This window comes from Hippoglossus stenolepis, chromosome 20, assembly GCF_022539355.2.
Source record: "Hippoglossus stenolepis isolate QCI-W04-F060 chromosome 20, HSTE1.2, whole genome shotgun sequence".
In the NCBI taxonomy this organism is placed as follows: Eukaryota; Metazoa; Chordata; class Actinopteri; order Pleuronectiformes; family Pleuronectidae; genus Hippoglossus; species Hippoglossus stenolepis.
In genome coordinates, this window is record NC_061502.1 from 964,909 (window position 1) to 989,492 (window position 24,584).

The 24,584-nt window shown below is 38.9% G+C and overlaps 2 protein-coding genes across 2 annotated transcripts; one reads left to right on the forward strand and one right to left on the reverse strand.

Moving 5' to 3' along the window:
- Window positions 1-449: 449 nt before the first annotated feature.
- Window positions 450-8,656, reverse strand: ginm1 (glycoprotein integral membrane 1). The gene is made up of 8 exons (XM_035143501.2): window positions 8,458-8,656; window positions 8,208-8,279; window positions 8,016-8,115; window positions 7,171-7,325; window positions 6,560-6,719; window positions 6,254-6,483; window positions 4,399-4,562; window positions 450-4,257 (listed from the first exon to the last, which is right to left on the reverse strand). The coding sequence occupies exons 1-8, from the start codon at window positions 8,545-8,547 to the stop codon at window positions 4,152-4,154; spliced, it is 1,077 nt and encodes a 358-aa protein (XP_034999392.1). The 5' UTR covers window positions 8,548-8,656; the 3' UTR covers window positions 450-4,151.
- A 1,085-nt stretch (window positions 8,657-9,741) lies between these two features.
- ppil4 (peptidylprolyl isomerase (cyclophilin)-like 4) lies at window positions 9,742-24,396 on the forward strand. The gene is made up of 13 exons (XM_035144519.2): window positions 9,742-9,864; window positions 10,188-10,255; window positions 10,635-10,699; window positions 10,790-10,907; window positions 11,251-11,393; window positions 11,566-11,662; window positions 12,516-12,632; window positions 12,717-12,841; window positions 13,014-13,080; window positions 16,168-16,279; window positions 17,213-17,309; window positions 17,852-17,984; window positions 23,926-24,396. Exons 1-13 carry the CDS (start codon window positions 9,795-9,797, stop codon window positions 24,130-24,132), a joined length of 1,419 nt encoding a protein of 472 aa, XP_035000410.1. The 5' UTR covers window positions 9,742-9,794; the 3' UTR covers window positions 24,133-24,396.
- Window positions 24,397-24,584: the final 188 nt, after the last annotated feature.

The window sequence follows — 24,584 nt, forward strand, 5'->3', positions numbered from 1 at the left end:
CTTGGTTTATCAGCTTTATCTATCAAACTCAAGTCTTGCAACAGAAATACAAATATTTGCCTTGTCTTATAACATTTTTAAGTCCTTCACTAAATATGCAGCAACCAGATGAGCTTTAAAGACTGATCTCATGGACGGTGCTGTGTAATTTGTTTGTCCAATGGGTTTATGATAGTGACTATACAGATGTAAAATCCCCTGTTGCTTATTTTGGATGTCCAATGGGAAACTGTGTGTAAGCTGTTATCGTCATTTGAAAAGTTATAAGTTAAAAAGAGTCATCTTATTGGAAAAACCTTTTGGACAAAGCTCTCTCAGCTCTCTCAGCCTGCACAACCACATTTATCAGACAATAGATAAAAGTTATGGTCAAAAGGAATCAGTAGGAATTTAAGGTTTAAAAACAGAGTCCAGCTGTAGTTCACACAAGTTACACACACACAAATGTCTCAAATCAAAACACATTTGTTTTATTCTTCAACACATCTGAATCCATGCCTGACTCGTTGTTTGCCTTACAGGCTGAATGTAGATGTAGCTGTCATCTACAGCACCTAATTGTTTGGAGTGTGTCATTTGGATTTCCAGGCATACACTTGAAAGAAACAGGTTGGATTGTTGTGAGTCATCATGCAGTTTCCTAGTTTTAATGTATAGCTTACTGACAGAACAGCAAGCTGCATTCACTAGCTACACATGCACCTTAATGCAGCACATCATGCATCCTGCAGCTGAACAGAACCCTGGGGAGAGACGTGTCCTGTGGCTGATACACAAGCTGATGTTTTATGAGTGCTGCTTTTTTCAAGCATGACAAAGGTTCTGGGAAAACTAAAAACCAGTTGACTTTTGAAGTAATGAAACCCACATTCACCTGCCTGGAGCCCAGCCTGGGCTCTAATAGGAGCTTTATCATCTCAGTCATTCTGACTTATCGATGAGTTTTACCACAAAACAAATTAAAGAAAAATTCATGCAGGTTGTACTCAAGTTTTCATTCCCAAATTCAAAACTAAGTAACCAACCCTCTTTGCAATAATCAGGATTCTGACTACAAAGGTGTAGAACCTTAATTTAGTTTGTGCCAGTTTGTCACCAGTATCAAGGAGTTATGTTCCCCGTGTCGAATGCTGGTTTTATTTACCCGAAAAATTCAAAATCGATTACAACCAAAAAGGGTGGAGGGATGGTGGCTGGGCCTGTGAAGAACCATTACATTTTGGTGCACATGCAGATTAAGGGGCAGATCCAGGATTTGTTTTTCACTTTAACTATGTTTTCTCACAAATGCATTGTTATGGTTATGAGAACACTTCCTTCTTCTTTGGCTACTAGCCAATCATGTGTAGGATTTTCCATCCTTAGCAGAAGTATACACTCTACTGAGTGCCATTCTTGGTTCTTATCTGATGCCTTATGCTGCAGCTCAAATTGCCATGCGCTGGGAGGCACTACAAACATGAAAAATGGCTCAATAACTTGTAATGATGTGCCAGTGCTTCCAGATGAGGCCCCAAAAACACCATTTTAGAGAGACAACGCCACTGCACAACTTAAAATCTGGCTGCTATAAATCAAAAGAGGTTGTAATAACTCCTAAAGGACTCACCCAATAAACTCATAATAAACCAAACTCATAGTGGGCGCCACAAACATCAAAATAATTTACCTCAAAACTTGAGCAAAATTTCATTTATGCTTTTGCTCAATCGCTGTTATATTTTCCACTTTGAATTCATTTCTTGTGCAAACACATTGATATTTTACATCAGTCAATAATACATTTAGAGTGCATAGACTATAACAACAACTTCACTTACATTCTCCATGTGTTAGCAACATGAATCAACCAAAGTAAAATCAAATAGAATCCCTCAAACAGGCACTGAGGCACTGTGAAGAATGACAATCAACATAGGAACCTCATGATTGGGTAATAGACCTCAAAGGGATGTGTTCTTCTCAGAAGTGACATTCAGATCCAGTATGAAAATGGTGTGAGAGGGACACAATCACTGATCACAAGTTACAGTGTGATGAGGTATAACCTTACTTCATCAGAGACAACATACTCAAACATGATTGTTTTAAGTATTCATCTTGTTTTCAATTAAAGGATGACAGGATAAAAAATAATTATATTTCAAATAAACTACCGGTAGTGCATTTGCTGACCTACAGATGTTTTTTTCTCAGCAATGGGGTACTAGTTAAGAGAAAACACATGTGAGATAAACATGCACAGAGCTGCTACATATAGAAACTCTTTTCAGTGAACATAAAAACTCTAAATCACTGGGTGCAGCCCCTAAAATGCTCAGTTTGTTAAAGGTCATTTGTTGAACCTACACTACTTACATCAACTCTCCTAAAACAGTGTGTGTTCTGACCTGTGTTCTCTAGCTGTTCAGTAAGAGAGAAGTTTCCTTTACATACTTGTAAAGAAAACCTTGACTAAACAGTGTCACTATGAAGCTTTTGATCTTTATAAGTGAATCAAGATTCCTTAATTGTCACAGAACAGCTAATATTCAAACTTTGAGGATATGTTCTGTTGTTTTAGTTTACATTTGAGCAAAGTAACTGCGGAATTCCTAGAGTCAATGCTGACTAGGGTCACTGCTTGGAAAAGAATATGAAATACTCCACCTGCAAAGTGTTTGAGCAAAAACATTTTAAGTCAACAAACAATAGTTTGGCCTATGGTCCAGCAGAGGGCAGTCTCTCAAAACGTGGTTGCAAAATGAGAAAATAATCATTTGTCAGTTTCTCTAAGAAATGAGAAATTCCACATCTACTTTTCTTATCTTGATAGTTGCCATGATGCTTGTCAGGGGTGAAACAACCGCTCTGTGTGTGTTGTTACTGTGACCCAACAGACATACAGCCAGGAGAGACCATCCTGAAGTTAGTCTACTATTTAATGATATTTTCCTTTAACACAGACAAATTCATCGCTATCATGAGTATGAGTATTTCTCAAATGTATTTTTGAATTGCCACACAGGCACGATCAAGCTGTATAAGCCCAGAGGATAGAGGTTCCTCATCCCAGCTCTACAATTACGACATATCGAAAAGTCACTTGCTGGCAGGCACCAGAAATGAGTGAAGCAACGTCTCTGACTATCTACCCAAAACACATAGCATTAGTGCAGTTGTATTATGCCATTGTGGGAAAATTTGATTAAAAGCTATAATGAAATCTGACCACCAGTGGATTGTGTTCACATTAAATGTAATGAAAATTGTTGTAAAATACTTTTTGGAAACAGACTTGGCAGCCTCATGGGGAGACAAACCTCTAGAAAGTCACTCTTCCCAGCCTAATAATTATTTAGTGCATAACCACCCACAAAAAATTGTTTTCAACTTCCATCTTCGTATAGAATAGATAACATGCACTAGGCTAGCTGAGTTTAAGCTAACTCAAACTGAATAATAGCAATTTTGCATATTTTGCAAAATGTCTAAATATTCCTTTAAAAGCTGAGCTCAAAGCTCACAGCTGTGGATCGCGTCACATGATCTTCATAAAGAACAGGTAGTAAATGGACATTCTAATTTAGAACAATGACTACAAATTTGGTAGAATAAGCCACTTTGTTCTGGAATAATTTGGAAGTTGGAAAAGCATTAGTACTTTTGGTCATTGCTAATAAAAAGGTAACTTGTGACTGAGCTAATTAAATGTAAAGATTGAAATTGTGATTTAATATAAGCTTTTTACAAACTCTGTCTGACCAATCATACCAGCAAAGAGTTTTCTTGTGCAAATAAATCGGCTGAATGCAAAGACGCTGGGAACACAGTGAGATTCACCATATTGCAAGCTGACAAGACATTGTATTAACTTGATCCAGTACTGTAGCCCACTCACTCTCTGTTCCACTTGACCATGTGACTCAATGTGAGGGAATCACCTGGACCAGCATTAAATCAGCAGAGTGAGTTTGTCAATTTGACAGATTTAAACCACCCCCTGTTCTGTTGCCAATGTTGTTAGAGGGTAACTAAAGAGAAAAGCTGATGGTTTACAAATCTGAATATGAGCAAGACAAAACCATGCTGAAATGTAACACAAGCTGCAAAGGTTAAAGAATAAACAAGAACAAATTGAAAATAAAGGGAATGGCCAAGTCAATCCTTATTCAAGGCTTCTTCTCTTCTCCCTCTGCTTCTGTTTCTATGCTCTCCAACAGTGTGTGCTTCTCATCCTCTGGCATGAGAGTGACAGGGTTCATGTGAAAAATGTGCCTTAAAAAAAGAGAGAGACATAAAGTTTGGTATTTTGAAGCCAATCAGGGAGGTCACCTGGTGAGTGATCACATGGTTAAATACACATTCTGGATATATTCCAGTATTTGTTTGCACATAAACCCAATGAAACAAACTCACTTGTGTTCACATGTTGGGAAAAACATGTCCAGGATTTTAACTATGACCGCTGATCCGACAACGCCGATCACCACCACCCACATCACCAGGAAGAAGAGAGGCAGGGACTCGGAGCAAAAGCGCCTCAGACGCTCCCTCACTTGCTCCATCCACTGACACATGGCCTGAGGACAGAGGGGACACAGAGACGAGCATTTACTGCCACCACAAAGCTCTAATAGTTCCACACTCCTTGGTCAGGACACTGTTCCACCAGAGTGTAAATGATATGGGATAGAGGAGCGTTGTATGAATGTGTGAGTGTGTGTGAATGGGTGAATATGACTAATACGGCAAAGCACATTGAGTGGTCATTAAAACTAGAACAATACTAAATAAACGCAGCCCATTTGTCATTTAGAAAACAAACCAAAATGACTGAGAAATCATAGGTCATGAGCTGCAAGTATGGAAAAAGTTTAAAAGCCGAATCCCTTCCAAACCCGTTCAATTTAAAGAGCAGAATTAGTCCTGAACATGTAGTGATGGTCAGAGGTCCAGACTGGAATAAGGTGGTGAACAGCCTTGGACAGAAACAGATACCTGATATATTGAGAGTGATATATATATATTCAATTATGCAAATGTTTATCAGACTTTATGAACAATCCTTTGGTGATAAGTTTGATGTGCATTTAGAATTTCAGTGTGTGACTTCCTGACGGCCGTGGTGAAGACTTTTGGCTTTAGATGGGGAAAAATCTCTCATTTCATGATATTGTGGGGCTGACAGTGGTGGAGGAAGTACTTAAGTAAAAGTAAGTACTTGCTTGCTTTTAAATACATTTTGAAGTATTATAAGTAAAAGTACTTGCAAGATGAGGCCTATTCCCTAATACAACGGTCTACTACATTACTTTAAAAAAATCTAAAGACAATGTGAACATATAACACAGTGCATTGTAAAAATGTAGTGTGGTAGAAAGTGCAGATATTTGCTTATATATTGCTGTATAAGCCCAGAGGTTAGAGGTTCCTCATCCCTGCTCTACAATTACGACATATTGGAAAGTCCCTTACTGGCAACCACACAAGTGAGGCTGCGGGGGCACCAGAAATGAGTGAAGCAACGTCTCTGACTATCTACCAAAAACACATCGTAATAGTGCAGTTGTATTACGCCATAATGGAGAATTTGAATAAAAGCTATAATGAACTTTTGGAAACGTGACGGACTTGGCAGCCTCATGGGGAGACAAACCTCTAGAAAGTCACTCTTCCCAGCCTAATAATTATTTAGTGCATAACCACCCACAAAAGTTGTTTTATACTTCCATCTTCGTATAGAATAGATAACATGCACTAGGCTAGCTGAGTTTAAGCTAACTCAAACTGAATAATAGCAATTTGGCATATTTTGCAAAATGTCTAAATATTCCTTTAAAAGCTGAGCTCAAAGCTCACAGCTGTGGATCGCGTCACATGATCTTCATAAAGAACAGGTAGTAAATGGACATTCTAATTTAGAACAATGACTACAAATTTGGTAGAATAAGCCACTTTGTTCTGGAATAATTTGGAAGTTGGAAAAGCATTGGTACTTTTGGTCATTGCTAATAAAAGGTAACTTGTGACTGAGCTAATTAAATGTAAAGATTGAGATTGTGATTTAATATAAGCTTTTCACAAACTCTGTCTGACCAATCACAGTGCATTGTAAAAATGTAGTTTGGTAGAAAGTGCAGATATTTGCTTATATATGTAGTGGAACTACCCAAAGATAAGATTTAAGTAATGTACAGATACATAAGAAATGTACCTATATACAGTAAGAAAGTAAATGTACTATCTATATATAAATAATAATTATACTTACAGAATAAGATGATATCAGCTCTTTGGGTGGAGTCTTCATCTGAATGTTATCTGGCTGGCTCGACTCTTGGTCATCGAATTTGTCATCATATCTGACGTCATACAGCAGGTCGGGGTCCATACGCAGAGGAGTCTCTGGGAGCTTCCCAGGAGCTGCAGTCTCTTCCTGGGTGGTCTCTGTGTGCTTCAGGGGGTACTGGCTGGTGGTCTGAGAGACCAGCTGATCTTCATCTGATTTTAAATTATAAAGCTTTAGTTTATCTGCATTGCAATAATTAAGACCAGAAAAGGAAACATGTTTTCATACTTTTCTGAGGATTTGGTGGATCAGTGACGACCACGTCATTTTCCCTGGGAACCCTGAAGATCTCGCTGTGACCAATTGGGTAAATATTGGTAAACTGAGCAAGCTTCTGGTAATCTGGGCTCATCAGGATCTTCACCTCACACATCTCAGGCTGCTGGACCTAAATGATTCAACCCCAAATGGTGTGAAATCATATCCACATACAACTATTACAAACAATGTTTTACACTAGATAGTTTTGGATTTGATCAGTCATGTAGAAATAGGAAAAATAACACATTGTGTCAAATGAGGGATGATGTGGGCTACTACTTTGTTTTAGTGATGCAACTAACTTATCAGTAAAATGACAATATGGATCCTTCCAAACATTTAATACACACCCAGTATTCAAAGTAAAAAGTGACTTAAACTTTAGAGACCTAATTGGGATCTTTCTTATGTTTATATTTATTTACTCATTTTGCAGAAGCATTCACCCAGACCGACTTACCGCCGCGGGACAACCAAATTACACAAACGTTTTTCATACGGAACACATCGTGATAACTTAATAACTCATTAACAATAAGATGCATGAGAGAAGCATTAGATTGCAAAAAGGTGCCTACCTCTTTGCCCTCCATCTCTATCACTTCACTGAACACCTGTAGAGCCACCACCTCCTCTGAGCTGCTGTACAGCCGGTTCTGGCTCACCATCACCCGGGTGACAGTGGACACCATGTCCCCAGATTCAAACTCACTGCTTCCATTGTTGCTGTCCACTGGAGAAAAAAAAAATCATAAACCAGTCTATTTTCAAGCTTGGGATGTGTCTCCGACTTAAACAATTTAAAATTTTGAGGATGCGATTTCAGCCCTTACAATTAGTAAATGAATCTATCAATTAAACAGCAGAAAGTTGTCATAGAAAAATAAATGCCATTGGAAAAATAATATTGGCAACAATGACTGATTAGATATTTTATTCATATTAGATTGTATTAGATATTAGATTATTTTATATAAAAAATGACTTGCACATTTCAAAGCACTGGCAGTATATTAATATAATATGGAGAGAGGTAAGCATAATTGAATTTATGAATACTCAAAGTCAACTTTATACTGCAATATGAACAGGACATAGATGGTAATGAATTGTTGTTTCTCTCTAATCCTGGTGTAAACATATAAGTACACATAAGTACACAACATATAAGTATGCGGTCAAAAAGGCACAAAGTAGATATGAACTGCAGTGTATGATTGGTTGCAGCAAGTTAATGAGAGGTTCCCGACAACAGCCGAAAGAGCAGCACGGTGCGCTGGTGGAATGTACAGTCAGCATTGTAAAGTGTATAAGCAGGAGTATTTGATTTGTAACAGATTGCTTTGAATTAGTGGTTTTGTTGGTTAAATACTTGGATTAGACATAAGCAGTGAACGTTGACGTGATGATGAAGGAAACTCACAGAGAAGAGCCTGACAGGTGAACCTGGTGACCCCCGACAGCTCCACTGGGACGTCATTGATCAGCACCTGCTCTTCACCCACCGATATGTTGAAATTGATCTGGAAGAAACAACAGCAACAACTGCGTTTATGCCAATGGCTCAGGTTTCCTTAGTCATAGGAACCCTCAGTTTGGTTTTTTTACTGTGTACCTGCAAGTTGTTGGAATCCTGCAGCTGTGTGTCCGCCAGTGTCCCTGCTGTCACGTTAATCAAGATGGTTTCCTACAGACAGCAATCATAACAACCACAGAGCAAAAACAAAGAGAGACGTGGGGGTTAACACCACAATGTCTGCCAGTCCTCCAGCAGTGAGCTGTGACGCTATGCTAACAGCAGCCTCTTCATTAGCTCAGTGTCATGTTAGCTCATGTTAGCTCATGGTAGCCGCCTTGTTTCTCACCGTATTCAGCTGCCGGGGCGACGACTGTGTGGACACCACTGAGATAAAAACCTGAAGCACAACGCAGAGTGCTGCTCCGGACATCTTCATTCTGTGTTCACTCAACTTAGCAGCTACACGTTAGCTACAACAACAACAACACACAGCAACATACATTAAATGCGCATGCGAGTGACGTATCCAAATTGTCTTCTCGCGAGATCAAGAGCGTCGGCGTGGCGGTCAGAGATGGAAGCGCAATAATAGTGAATCGGGGAGGTCAGGTGACCTGTCTGTGGTCCCAGCACATGTAGGGGTGAGGGGGCACGAGAGGGGGGCGAGCTGGAAAAGAAGGTGTTAAAGAAAGGAAGGGTTGAAATGGAAATTACTATAGAGATGTGATAGAGAAAAAACTAGTCAGATGTGGCAAGAAAGGTGGGACAGAGAGAGGCATGTGTATTCTATTCAGAAGAGTGGTGAAGTTAAAATGGTAAGAGGTGGAAATAGGAGGGAGGAAATGCTGTTATAGGACGAGGTCAGGGCATCGTGCACTTAACAAAACCCTTAGAATGGTAGGGGACAGGGGGCAGGCTTGTGTGAGGGGCGTCAGGAAGAGGAATCAGTGGAGCATTATGAGTTGTAGCAGGTACGGGACACACACAGGGAGATAATGGTCTGTATTTATATCGAGCTTTTCTAGTCCTGCTGAAACTCAAAGTACTTTACAGTACAGCTATTGCCATTCAACCACTTTCATACAGTGCATTTATGTGCAACACTTTCTCTATGAAAAGGGGCGACTTGGGGTTAAGCACCTTGCCCAAGGACACTTCGGCATGCGGAATGGGGAAGACTGGGATGTGAAGTGCTGACCCCCTGGTTAAAGGACGACTGCTCTACCCCCTCTAGCCCTGATTGACAAGCCCAAATGTACTCTGTGAGAAAGGCCTGTAATCCCTTATAGTGGAGCTGTGGTTTTCTGGGTCCTTGGACAGCTGTTTGCCTGTGAGGTACTAGGAGCATTTTTAAGGGATACAGGGGGTTTTCACAGGGTATGATGGTAAATAGGAATAGATGTTAGGGTGACAGTATTTTAAAGAATTTATAGTAGGAGTAGGGTGTAAAGTAGGAATGAGGATAAAGTAGGCCATATGTTATGGTGTGTGTGTTATATATATATATATATTAAAAAACGTATTGATCCACACAGAAGCTATAATCTGGATGCCAACCACGGTAAATCAAGAAGAAGAAGAAGAAGAAGAAGAAGAAGAAGAACAAGAACACTCCTTTCCAGGCGGTGGCGGTAATGCACCGTTAAGTTGTTTGCCATTAGTTCATTAGAAGAAGACGTCAGCATGGCGGTGCTCCTTGAAACGACACTGGGCGATATAGTAATAGATTTGTTTACAGAAGAAAGGCCTAAAAGTAAGAAAACCAAGACACTTCTACATAATGAGAGCTAACGCCGTGTACTGGCCGTTTGTGGAATAAACTAGCAAGATGAATTTTCATGATTATCGCAGAATAACGAAGTGCTAGCAAAGGCTGTTAGCTTGTTTGCTTCCTTTCATTTGCGTATTTAACAGTAGCTAACAGTTAATTCACCAACAGCAACAACGGTGGAATGAACCAACACAAATTCTTTATTTCGTAAAGCTAAATAGACGTATTTTGTTATTAATTTGTTATTATTTGGTCAGATGTGATGACTCGGTTTATCTTTAGCCTCTGTGCTCTTCTTCCTGCAGCTTCACTAAACTTCCTGAAATTATGCAAAATAAAATACTACAACTACTGCCTATTCCACAATGTTCAGGTAAGACTTAAGTTTTTGCGGCGCTGTGAATTAATCTTGTTGCTGTTATCCGTTCAGACATGTCCCACACTCATGTTGACTGGCCTGAGGGTGGCGCTATGGTCACAGATGAGATTTTGATTTGATTTATACATGGATAAAAAAACAAAACAACTCTAACTTTGATTGACTTTGAAGTCAGCTGGTGAATATTTCAATATTGTTTATTGCGTTGTTCATCATCTCTTCATGCAGTCATATTGTAACCAAATTCCTAAATTTACAAAAAAAAATCTTTACTGTCCTATTAAAAGTTGTGGTAAACATACACTGCATTACCTGATTTGTCCAAAGTGTGTTAGACATGCTTCATGTAACAATGTGTCTGCCTCGTCCACAGAGAGACTTCATTGTGCAGACAGGGGATCCCACTGGTACTGGCCGTGGTGGAGAATCGGTCTATAGGTCAGTCATCAGCATACCTACTGAACTTTTTATTCTTTTATTTATTTGGACACCCGAGTTGAACCGATTTTCTCTTTTGTTTGTGGTTAGCAAACTGTTTGGGGACCAAGCCTCCTTTTTCGATGTGGAGAAAGCACCACGCATCAAACACAAAAAGAGGGGGACTATATCCATGGTGAACAATGGAAACAATCAGCATGGTTCTCAGGTGACAAGCATGTTATTTTCCCTACAAGACTCCAGATTAGACACAACAGGGAACGAGAAACTAAGAGAAAAATAACTTGTGTATCATGAATATTTAGAATATTCTGATATAAAGAAACTCTAGATTGTTATTTTAAATTGAAGTCCTGGGTATGTCCATGATTAAAATGTCTTTACATCGATAATGTTTTACTGTCACATTCAAATTATATCAAAACCTTAAACTCAGATTCATGTATCAGATCTTGGTGTGATTTTATGCCAAGTGGTCTACTGTGTGTTTTCACCTGTTTTTATAGATGTGATACACGGTGTACTTTATCTGTTGATGTTTTTGTCCTTAGTTTCTTATTACCACTGGTGAGAACCTGGACTACTTGGATGGAGTCCATACTGTGTTTGGGGAAGTCACAGAAGGCTTGGATGTCTTGACCAAAATCAATGAGACCTTTGTTGACAAGGACTTTGTCCCATTTCAGGATATCAGGTGAGGTGGATCTATTGTGTATTTAGTATATGGCACTTGTGTTGTGAAGGTCAGAGGTTTTATTCCAACAATAACAAAAATCAACAGAAATGTATTTTTTTGTAGTTTCTCATAAAAAAAACGACGACAGAGCATTAGGTATTAAAGTGATGGGGAAATATCTTTTCATCAGGATAAACCACACAGTGGTACTGGAAGACCCATTCGATGATCCTCCTGACCTGCCAGTCCCTGACCGCTCACCTGAGCCCACCAGAGAGCAGCTAGATGTGAGTACACTGCCACTGTTTGGTCACTTCATATCCAGATAACTCCCAGCCACCTAAATGTGTCCTTGGGTTGGCAGTTGTTAAATTGTAGCAGCAGCTTTGTCATGTGTTGTGTCTCGGGCTAAAGCCTTATTGCGGTGTCTGAGTCTGGGGTTTGTTTTTCCCATCTCCACTGGACTTTAGTGTCTCTCATCCATAGACTCGCTCTGTACCGTTTGATATATTTCATGTTTAGGTGCTAAAAGGGTTAGTGGTGTTTTGAGTCTGTTGTGTCTCATTTTTCTGTGTCTGGCTTGGTCCCTGCGATAGAAGTAGCTCCTCTTTTAGAAATGTGCTTCTTGTTTTGTCTTGGCTGGTCTTAGTCCTTCTCTTGTGTCATGTTCACTCTCCTCCGTGTTTGTTTGTGTACAAAATAAATATATACAATATTTGACGACTGACATTTGTCTACCATCACATGATATACAGATATATCAAACTGCCCTGTATAAAAGTGTGTATTCTGGTGTTGCGTTGGGTACCTGTGTGAAATCTGATTAATGTCCTCAAGTGATGTCACTTGAGTAAGCATTGGTTTGGGCTGAAGACTACAAGTGTGAAAATAAAAGTAACCTAGTTTCGGTTACATTAGCTGCTACTTGCATCATAATCATCAGTCTCCAACCCTGCAGTCAGTAGTCAAGCTACATGGATCTGAAGGTTTCTGCATGTCAATATAAAGCAACTAACTACCTCAGGTTACCTAATAGTACATATTCAGTCCAAATCAGCCGTAAACATACTCAGAAAATCTTAAAAGGATAAATAAAAAAGAAGGAAAAATGTGTATGATTACTGTAAATATTCTTTGCAGAGTGGCAGAATTGGAGCTGACGAAGTGATCGACGATACAGAAGGGAAAGCGGCCGAAGAGCTCGAGGAGAGGCTGAAGGAGAATGAGGCCAAGACTCAGGCCATCCTGCTGGAGATGGTGAGAAGAATAAATCAGTTCCTAGCTTTCTGCTAAAGGTACCACGAGTCTTTTCTAGACAATTCTTACTCACATTTCTTCCAGGTGGGTGACCTCCCTGACGCAAACGTGAAACCTCCAGAGAATGTGCTGTTTGTGTGCAAACTGAACCCGGTGACCACCGATGAGGACCTGGAAATCATTTTCTCACGCTTTGGGGTCATAAAAAGGTGACACTAACCTTTAAGTCTGACATAATGGTAGACTGTCTTCATATAAGACTGGTAATTTCATAGATATAAGTTTATATGGAAATGTTATATGTGCTGCATTTGGCTTTAGTTCTGTATTATATTCACAACAAACCTGATGATGAATTTCTTATGACACTGTTCTGTGTAGCTGTGAGATCATCAGAGACTGGAAATCTGGAGATTCCCTCTGTTACGCTTTCATTGAGTTTGACACGGTAAGCATTTTTCTGTACATAATATCTGAGTGAAGTGTGTACAGTGCATTCAGAAAGTTTTCAGACCCCTTTTACTTGTTTAATATAACATTTTTTAAATATCCCATAATGACAATTTATTATTAAGAAAGTAAAGTATGCAGACACTTTGCTTTGACTCTTGATAACCACTGAGATGTTTCTATAACTTGATACTCTCTGAATGTACTGTTTTTGTATGTGCTGCACTTCTATGTAAAGTATGTCGGGATGTGTTTACAGTTTAAAGGAACACTTTCTGGGAAATGCGCTCACTCGCATTCTTTCTGAGAGTGAGCGTATGTCAATCATGTGTCTCTGCCGACAGTTCAGGGCTGTTGTCAGAATAAAGGTAGCCTAGCTTAGCATGAAGATTGTTCAGACTGAAATTCAGCCTGTGTTAAAACCATGCAAGATACTTGTTTTGTTTAAGGTACCAATGAGTTCTGAAATAGAATCCAAGAAGCCCAGATCGATGAATTAGAGGGCTTCTGACAAACCAAACATTTCACAGTTCTATGGTAGACAAAACACCAATCATGTTACAAAGTAACCCACTAGGAATGTGTGCTTACATTTAAATTTAAAAGATATTTATTTTTAAAGCAATTTTTTTAAAGCATATGTTTTAACCCTGAAAACGGACATGTGCAGTTACGATCAAGTTAAAATCGATCTAAAATTAAAACCATAATAATTAGAGCATTCATTCTGTTTACAGCAGAAAGCCAAGGTCTGCTTCTTTCATTTCATCACATTGCACACTTGTGACGATGTCATTAGGTTTAGTTACATGCGGTGAAATGCTGATAATGCGAGGTGGTGCCAAAGAGTGGCTGTACAGGAGTAGAGAGGAATGTTCATATCTCACAAACTAAAAATAAACATATTTCAAACAACTTATGGGAAGTTAATAAATATTTTGATAAATCTGTTGGCCAATATGTCTAATGTATTTATTAAGGTTAAGTGAAGAAACACTTTTTGTATAATTTCAGTACTTTCCTCATTGATTATGATTTATTGACTTAACCATAACCCTTTTAGCTCAGGTTTTACAGATTTTTAGAGATGTAAAGCATTTGAAGATATTTCAAGAAATTACATCAAAATAAGCAAAAATACCAGGTGGACAACATAGTACAATTTTTAAAGAATATTTGTTACAACAAACAAAAAGTAAATCATCAGTATGAAAAAGTGAGGGAAACAAATCTAGAATCCTCAATGGAGAGAAGCAAACACTGAAGAAATGTGCTCCCTGGACTAGTTTTGATTTTGTTCACGTAAACTATGAAAATTGATGTCAATTATATATATATATTTTAAGACTGAGATGAGATGGGACTGACATCATAAAAAATGTGTGAAAGTATCATCATGCAATATTGTTGACAGAAAAAGACTGTTTAAAAATATCTAAACTTTGCCCAACACTTGACATAATCTTGTTCTCTGATTGGCTGATCTGCACAATTATTTTCGTGCTAATTCAAATCACCCTTTGGTTAAACACGTTATTCAAGTTAAAGCACACACAACTTTTTTATCATAAACATTTCAGCTCTTGTTGATTTTGAATAGCTCTCTGACAGTAACTTACTTTTTACTGAATGTAATGTATAACATTCTTTTCGTAGTTTCATTTGAAATTGAAATATTGACTTTTAAAATGAATCTTAAAGGAGAAAATATGATTGCGGAAGTCTAATGGGTCAAGAAATGTACACTTGACATAAAACACTAAAGCTTCCAGAAAAGGGTCGTCTTTTTTAATGCCGGGGTCAATCAGTCAATATGTTGACAGTTGTGAAGAAATGCACAGCTCCACTAAGTCCGCTTACAGGGTTCATTTGGGTCTTTTCATACATGTTTGTTTTTTTACAGTTTTTACCGGCTCTGTCAGTAATGTACTGCTCCTCTCTGTGTCTCTATCATCCGCAGTGCGCCCTGCATTTACCGCAACTACTTTCTCTCAGGTTCTGGGAATCTCATTAATAAGCCTCACAATTATTTTATATAATCAACCACTCCTAGTGATTAATTTGACCGGGGCAAATGGGATCATTAGAAATTTCCACATAGAATGTACTCAGCGGGAGGAGAAGGCAGCACAAGATTGGACTCTATTCTCTTCCGATAATGATTCATTGGAAAAACCCTTCGATGATCTGAATATCTTTAATTTATTATCTAGGGCAGAAGGGCTGTTATCACATGGAGTCATTATGATAGAGAAGCAGAAGTTACATAGATGTATTTATGATGACGCTGTCCATCATGGAAGTAAAACATAAGAATGGTGGGTGTGTTAGATCAGAGTCTTTGTTCAACTTCCCTGTGGTAATCTTATGAATTGACCCGTTTACTTTACAATGAGGAAGTCCATGTGCAGTATTAGTTCAGCCAGTGGTTTGAAGTGGACCAGGTTATTTAAGTCCTGTGAAGACCTTCATGAACTACATTCAAAAGAGGCAACCCCCTGAAATGAGGTTAAACCATATTATCAATCTGTGTCCTCCAGTCAATGAGTTCCAAGAAACCTTTGCATGGAGCTCCCTTTTATTTAGATTTTTTCTCATTTCCGACTTTGCAAATGTTGACTTTGGGAAGAAGTTAATGAGAAAGTTAGTTTGTAAAATGACTGGTTTTAAATATGAGTTTTGTTTTCCAGACAGTCATTCAGTTTTAAGTGTATTGACTGCATGATGTTCATCTTTGCTTGTACATAAACTTATGTAATGTAGAAATTTGAGCTGCAGTGATATGTCAGTTCTTTGATAGCTGATCCACAAGTGGTAGTCTGTAGTATTTAAGTCCTTTTCTCAAGAAAAAGGTGCTCTGGGCCGACATTCTGCTCGTTTCTGAATCTCTTTGGTTTTAGGCTGCGTAAGGGAAGACATCATCTTAGACTACTGGACAGCTTGATTGAAGTTTTACAATTTAACTAAGAAAATAATCTGTGGTTTTATCAGTGATAGTTACAGTTCTTGTGAAAATAACTAACAGTGGTAATCAATGTACTGCCTGACATTAACTTCTATCACACTTTGCTGTCTGTCTCCACAGCAAGAGGAATGTGAAAAGGCCTATTTCAAAATGGACAACGTGCTCATTGATGATCGACGCATTCACGTGGACTTCAGCCAGTCAGTCTCAAAGATCAAATGGAAAGGGAAAGGTACTCGCGCTGAAGCCTTTGTGTTTTACTTTGTTTAAATAGTTCTTTATGTTCTAATGGGTCACTGTAGGGCCTGGGTATCACCATTCATTTCCCAAATAGATAAATGTCTCAAGGTCCCAATTCAGTTAGATTTACAATTCAATGTAGATTTGCTTCTTAGAATGGACAGAGCAGTTTCATTCGTGTACATTTTATTTAACATGACTAACAAGTGCTTTCATTTTTATTAATATTTTTTATTTGAATAACTGACGGCACCAGGGAGAAACAAGAGAACTAAGAATTTCATTGCATTGTTAACTTGTTTATGTCTGCATATGACAATAAAGCATTTGAACCATGAACCTTTGAGAAGGTGCAGAGACAGTGTTTTCTAGATCAAGTCGACTTTCCTGAATAGTTAAACTAATCTTGTAAATTTACTATCTATACATTCAGAATCAGTGTATTATAAAGATTCCCTAACCAAGCTTTTGTAAAATCAACTACCTTGTTTCGGAAACACACTATGCACTCTACTCAAAAGCATTTCACATCTGCACGGATGAGTTAGGATTGTCACTTCACGATTGTCGTTTGTGTGTTAGTAAAACATGTTGTGACTCTTCCACATCTGTCTTAAAGCTTAGTGTCTCATGTGGCAAGATCTTGTCGCATGAGAATAATGGCCAAGTGAGATTAAAGAGATTCAAGTTTCATGCTTCCATGTGAACTGGCCAAAGACAGTAACAGGCAAATATTAACGATAATAATATTGGATCGGTGTCGTTGATTTTGAATAAACATCAGTTTTTTAAAATAAAGATCAATTTGAATTAGTAAATCAATTTTTTCAAATCCATATAGTACATTTATTTAATGTTACTGTCCTACTCATCTTCAACTTTTCCATTCAGAGAGATTTTACAGTCACAACCTTCTGTTTCCTAGGTGGGAAGTATACTAAAGATGACTTCAAAGCCTATGAGAAGGATGTGGAGAACAAATCCAAACTGGCTCTCAAGGATCAAGTGAAGCCTAAACAAGAGTATCCTTGTGTGTAACAGGCTGGGAGTTCATTTCCAGGTTTTACCACTTCATGTCATCCCAACCATATCATTCGGGAGTATTTAACTATAGAGCCGTTTTATTTAGCCCAGGGGTCAGAAAAAATCTGATATATCTGTCTGGAGCTGCAAAAAGGTAGCAGCCTGTTATTCTAAATAAGCCTCCGTTTTTTCATTCATTTATTTATTAAATTGTTTATATTTTCGAGAATAGCTGCTCAGACCAACAATTGTGTCGTGACCTCATTATCTTCTGACCTGCCATGGAACTAGCAGCAGTAATGGAGTTTACAGATCGACCTGTACTCTGCTCTGCTTCTCTTACTCGGCAAATGCATTGTGCTTGTTGTGGAAAAGTCTTTGAACTTTTGAACACCGCTGATCAAACTTTCCCGTTTGTCAGCAGTAGTGGAGGTTCATGCAAACATATCTGTCCACATGGATGGGAGATGTTTAAAAAATAAAACCCCTCACCATTGATGTTCAAATTTTTCCTGGAGTTTTCCATAATTTTTTCCAATAGTTCCAAGTATGATCTGCTAATAGAGGAGGACCAGGAGGCGACGAGCCATTGGCCCTCAGAGAAGAAGCACAAGGAAAAGAGGCACCATCATCATTCTGGTGATGAGGACAGCAGGAAGACCAAAAAGCATAAGGTATCTTTTCTGTACATCTCCACTTTCAGACACGTATTTTATTCTTATATTCTGACTTTGGTACTAAAGGATAGAGTAACTATACTCTTTATGGCTCCACACCAGCGACAGCCAGTGGCTAGAGCAGGGGTGGGCAAACTTTTTGACTCATGGGCCACAGTGGGTTCTAAAATTTGACAGAGGGGCCGGGCCAGGAACAGATGGATGGAGTGTTTGTGTGAACTAATATAAATGACATGTAAAAATCATTACATGAAAGGATTTGGCCTTTAACAGGTAGCAAAGCATTTATTTGCAAGGCAATTTAACAAATTGCACGAACATGAACAATACAAAAAAATGTCGTAACGTGACTGATCAAACATCATGAAAACATCTGAGGCCTGCGCCCAAACCAATTACCTCACTTGAACTTCTTTGTTATCTACATTAACAGGTTAGAGCAGCCACGCAGGCTGTGTCGGAGATTTGGCTCCAACCTCGCTGCAGCAACACATCATCACTTTCAGTTTCAGTGGGAACAGTGTTGTTGATCTCCCATTTTTGCCAGTGCATCCAAGTCTGGAGTTATTTTGGTTGTGGCAATTCTCAGGATAGATCTGAGGTGCTGATCCGTTAACTTTGATCTGTGACGGGCTTTGTTGGCATTCATGATGCTGAATGTCTGCTCACACACATAAGTCGAGCCAAACAAAGTCAGCATCTTCTGTGCAGTCCTCCGGAGGTTTGGAAACGTGGCTCTGTTAAATAGACTCGACGCCGAAACCATCGGTGCAGGGCGCGAGGCTGCGCTTCCGCGTCCTGTGTGAACCCGGCGTTACAACGGGTACAACAACAAGCGGAGAAAGCAGAATCGCGGGCTGACCAGCGCGGAGAAATGCGTGTCCCGTGTGAACAGCCAGGCGGCTGCGCGCTTGAGAACGGCGTGGCGCTGCGCTTCCGCGTCCTGTGTAAACCCTGCAAAGTACGGCCCCCGGGCCGTATACGGCCCGGGGGCCGTACTTTGCCCATGTCTGGGCTAGAGGCACTACGTTGTAGGCTTGTCCGTCCGTTTGTCCCATGCTCGTGAATGAGATATTTAAAGAAGGCCGTAAGGGAATTTCTTCAAATTTGGTACAAAAATTCATTTAGACTCGAGGCTGAACTGATTGGATTTTGGTGGTCAAAGGTCAGAAGTTCGAGGTCATAGTAGCCTTACAAAACAATTTTTTGTGAATGTGATATATCAGGAACACCTCAGGGAATTCTTTAAATTTTAGTTTACATGTTCACTGATTAACTGAAAAGATTTTGGTGGTCAAAAGGCACGGTCATGGTAACCTCACAAAACATGTTTTTGGTCTCTTGTATGTAATATCTCAGGGCCTTGAGGGAATTCCTTCAACTTTTGATCAGTTGTTACTTGGAGTCAAAGATGAACTTATTAGATAAATGAATTTGGAAAACAAAGCTATGTAGATGGAAACCGCACTGGTTGGTGGAGGCATACTTCTGCTTTTGCAGACTACTACTACTACTTAATCTCATCAGAGTTGGTGGGAGATGTTGGTGTTGGTGATAAACTTTATAGTAACTTAAGTAATCAGGTGAAATTGTGAACAGTTTCACTTAAGTTTATGGTTAGTATGTTTATATGGAGCAAATTTTATTCTGTTTGGGCTTTTAAAGTGATTGTAATTAGAATATAAGGCACCATGAACATATGCACTCTGTCAGTTTATCGGGTACACCAAGACAAAAACAAAAAAATGTGATCTCTGCAACAGAATTTACACGTTATGTCTTTCTTCTTCCTGCTGCCCCACCCCTCACCTCTGTGTTGTTTATAAATGCGTCTGAGCGGAATGTTCATATGTGAAAGGTAAACTCTGGGAAAAGTCCAGACCCAATGGGGTGGACAGTCTCCTGTCTGAAAACAGCATCATTTAAATGGTGTGACATTAAGGAAACAACAGTTTAACACAATACAATTCAACAGCACAACAGACTGCATCATAAAGATGAATCAACACCTCTGCATTTAGTGAACATTTTGTATTACAGAAATGCTATATTACATTGTATTCATTTAAGCTTGGTCTACCTAATTAGCTGTCAACTGTGTGTGTCAATATAAATAGGCTATTGACAATGCAAAGAATGGTATAAGAACGCTTTATCAGCATCTCGTTCAAAAGTTGTCAAGTCAACTTCTGGAGCTTTCGGCTCCAGATCTGAGCATCAGAATCAGCAAATATGAGGTTAATTATAAGTTTTTTCATGTGTTACCCTGTGGCCTAAGGACACGTTGCTGAATGTAGTCTGAGCGGTCGGATCTCAATTTGAAAGCCTTCCATTTATCATATAGTATTATTTATTTAACTATATTAACAACATTTTATAAAATCAAGGAATGAGAAAGTATCATGAATTCAATTGACAACTGTTCATTATTGGCCGGGCAACAGCTGCCTAACTTTAGCTTAACTTTCCTGTGGAATCAATAAAATACTGCACATGTGCAACTCTCCACAGAGATGAGAAGAGAAGCAAGAGGCCTCACTCGTTAGCTATTACCACAATCAGCTCCGGGGGGGAAAAGGAAACAGTAGTCATCAAATAACTTCCTAGGTTAGAATACAAATGTATTTACTGAAACAAATGACGAGTGAGCCATCTCAATTACTTCATGAGTGACCGCTGTTTGTTTTGCCTCATCTGATTGGCTCCTCTGTTTGATGTTTATAGAAATCCCCGATCAGAGAAATTAGAGGGAATATCAGCCCATACCAACGGGTGGCCGATCAATCGCAGCAGCCTTAGTTCTGTCTCTACTGAAACCAGAATGCTTCTCTCACAGTGACAGAGTCTAAATGTTGTGTTGGGCACTAAGGATTTAGTAATGGAGTCAACATGTTGAGTGGTATCACATGCTTTTGTCTCTATTGATAGTTGTCTGAAATGTGCTTTTGTTTGAGTCACCCTGAGAAGGTTGTTAGGTTTTTAAAGGTTAAGTATTACACAAAGGCCTCCAGTCTCTTTACTATAGTTGAGTCATCAACCTGTCAGTTACACATCAAAGCCAACGCCTAGGGTGGAGCCATATTCCGGTCCTCCCCATGTGATGAAACCATTTACTCAACAACTGAGCATTGGAAACAGGAAATAAAAATAAGATTAAGAAAAACAAGGAAGCAATAAAAACTTCTCACCAATGTCTGATAAATGTATCTACACATAAATTCATGATTTTAACTTTTACTAAGGCATGATTTAACTAAAATAGCTCTTTAAAAAGAGCTTTTCTGCTAAAGCAGATTCTGTGAACATGTGAACATGAGAACACAATCTCATGTCCTCCAAGTTCTGCTAGAGAAGTAGTCGGAATGACGATAAATATATTGAATATAAAAAGGTCTACATTCATTCAACTCTTTTGTTTTGTATTTTATCGGAGTAAACATCTGTTACCATCTCAGAAAACAATCATAGTCCAATTCCTAATCCTGTCATACAAGGCACACAAATTCCAAAACATAAAACAAACTAAAAATGTCAATATATATATAAATTATCAGTTCAATTATCAATTTAGATTGCATGTGTGTCTGTGTATTTTGGGCTGTCTTACTTTAATTGATTCATAATTTATTTTCTCACAGGCTTGTTTGTTCGCAGTTGAATTTGAAAATAGTGCTTCATTTTCTGTCTTCATAGTTCGTTTACCAACAAATGCACTATGAAGCTGGAATAGCAAGTGTCAAGGTAACTTCAGCTTTAAATCTGGGTTTTCAGTTGGACAAAGCTAGTTCACTTCTGATGAATTCTTCAATTGGTACAGAATTCCTGTCAGTGTTGATGACTCTTATTCTGTCAGTGCAGCTCAGAACAAGAGAGAAAATAAAAACTAAATCCTTAAACGGTTCAGTAGTTCCCATGATTAGAAACTAACATTTCACTGAGACAAGCTCGTCACACATGAGCTACTTTTCTCCTCTCTGCAGAAAGTCTGACATCACTCTTTTTGTCTGCATCATCAAACACAAATTCAAACTTCTGATGAAATGATAAATGTAATAAAATTACCGTGTGAAATGCAAATGATGTGATCATCATTTGCATTTCACTTTTTTCAACTTTGTCTGCCACTAAAACCACCTTAATTGGCAAGTATCAGCATTTTTCTCATAATTTATTAAGAATTGTATTCATGTTTCTGAGGATGTTACTTATAATGAACAACTCTTCCAAATGAACATTATCCAGGACGGACCAATGTTAGGTTCAGTGTTACCAGATAATGAAAAGGTATCAGTCTGTTTTACATTGTCTGTTTATACAAGTCAGCCTTGCTTTCAGCTCAATGTGGTTTAAGTTGGCATTCGAGACAATTCAGTTATACAAACTCAGAAGTAATGGTGGTGGACCAGGATCGAGGTGGCAGCTGATGGTGGATCCTGGTGGCGGCAGTGGACAATGACTGTGGACTATAGTGGCATCTGATCTTGATGGTGGATCATGATCGTGGTGGCTGCTGACCATGGACTATGATTACAACAAGATTGCTTGATATATAATATTTAATATATCAATAATATAATATATTATGTACAAAGTGTTTATTCTAATCAATGCTGCAAATACCCTTATCTTTCTGATGTTCTCCATCACACTTGACATCTATTGCACTTCTGTGCGTCCTGGGAGAGGGATCCCTCACATGTGGCTCTCTCTGAGGTTTCTACCTTCTTTTTACCCTGTTAAAAGGGTTTTTTAGTAGTTTCTCCTTACTCTTGTTGAGGGTTAAGGGCAGAGGATGTCACACCATGTTAAAGCCCTATGAGACAAACTGTGATTTGTTAATATGGGCTATATAAATAAAATTTTATTGATTGATTGAAGTACTTAAGAATCTCATGACAGTGTTGTAAAAAAATACCATAAAATAATGGACTAACATGCTAACAGGTGCTACTTTATGCCTGTCAGGTCATGGTCTGACTGAACACAATATGTACGTAGCTATTACGTGTGGCTACTGACAAACATCCTGGTGAATGTCGTAGTTTCTCTGGTGAATGGACAAACAAGTCGTTTTTGCTGAAGTAAAAGACAAGCCTGTCTGTGTAGTTTGGGAGGACATGGTTGCAGTCATCAAAAAGGTCAATCTCAAGCTCATTACAGCCAGAAACATGCATGAAGGATAAGGTCAATGCTCTTCAGCAGAATTCGGGTGCCCAAAAGCAGCTTTCACAAGAACACATTCTGCTCAAAAGAATTAAGGGAACACTTAATCGTCACAGTTTAACACCAAGTCAGTTAAACTTCAAGGACATCAATCTGTCCATTTAGGAGGCACAAGTGGGACCTGGGTTCCTCCTGGTGCAGGACAATGCCCGGCCTCATGTGGCCAGAGTGTGTAGGCAGTTCCTGGATGACGAAGGCATTGATACCATTGACTGGCCCTCATGTTCCCCTGAACTAAATCCAATTGAGCACCTATGGGACATTATGTATCATGTATCCAACGATTTAAGTGTTCCCTATTTTTTTTGTTTTGTTTATCAGTGTAGTAACTCAACTAGTAGAGCAGGTACATGTTCTGGTCTTGACCACAGCAGCTTGGGTCCTTTGCTGTATATCATCCCCTCACACGCTCTCTCACCTGCCTTTCCTGTCTTTTCTCCAACATCTTCATCAGACAAATTACTGATAGAGGAAGGAATTACAAAAAGATGACTGTATTAGCCTACACTGAGTCCAAACAAAGGTAAATAGTATAGGTTTGGATTCAACCTTGCTTTTCTTTACAGATAGATTTCTTTGTCGACAGAGGCAGGATGCTCTCTTGACATCTTCATCAGTGTCTTCTACGTGTATGACTCCGTTTTTTTCTCCAGAGTTAAATGCATGTCTGAAAGCAGCAAAAGTCACACGCTCATGTCTTCTCTTACATGTCCAGGACAATGAGAAGAGCCAGCGAGACAGAAAAACAGGCCGCCAGCATTCTCGCTCCCGCTCCCGCTCCAGAGACAGGGACAACAAACACAGCAAGTCCCGGGGCAAACATGGGAAGGAGGGACACAGCAAAGGCCACAGCTACAAGGAAAGGAGCTGCAGCCGCTCCCCGAAGAAGTCCAAGGATAAAGAAAGGAGTAGATACAGATGAAGGAGGGTAGAGAAGAACTGAGGGTCACCTTAATCTTACTGAATATCGTTGTGGCAGAGAAGAGTGGAACTGTATTCAGCATGAATAATATGGCATCTAAATGTTCTCGGGTCTAAACCACAGACTTCCTTCAAAATAACTTTACCTTGACTTTAATGATAAAGATCAGATGATTATCACGTCCTTGTCACATTGTGTTGAAGAACAAAAATGTTTTGAGAAACTTTTTTTATGCGTATATTAAAATTTTTCCATAAACTGACAGTTGCTGTGTAATTTTTATCATGCCTGTATTTTATTTGAATAACGTGACAGACTTCCCCATCTGAATGTTACTTACTTCCTCCTCTGAAACGCCGCCCAGTTTAGAACAAAGACGGCAGATGATTAATGTTGCACCTTTGACTTGTTTGTTTTTAAAAGGTGGGTGTTTATAGTGTGGGTATGGAAAA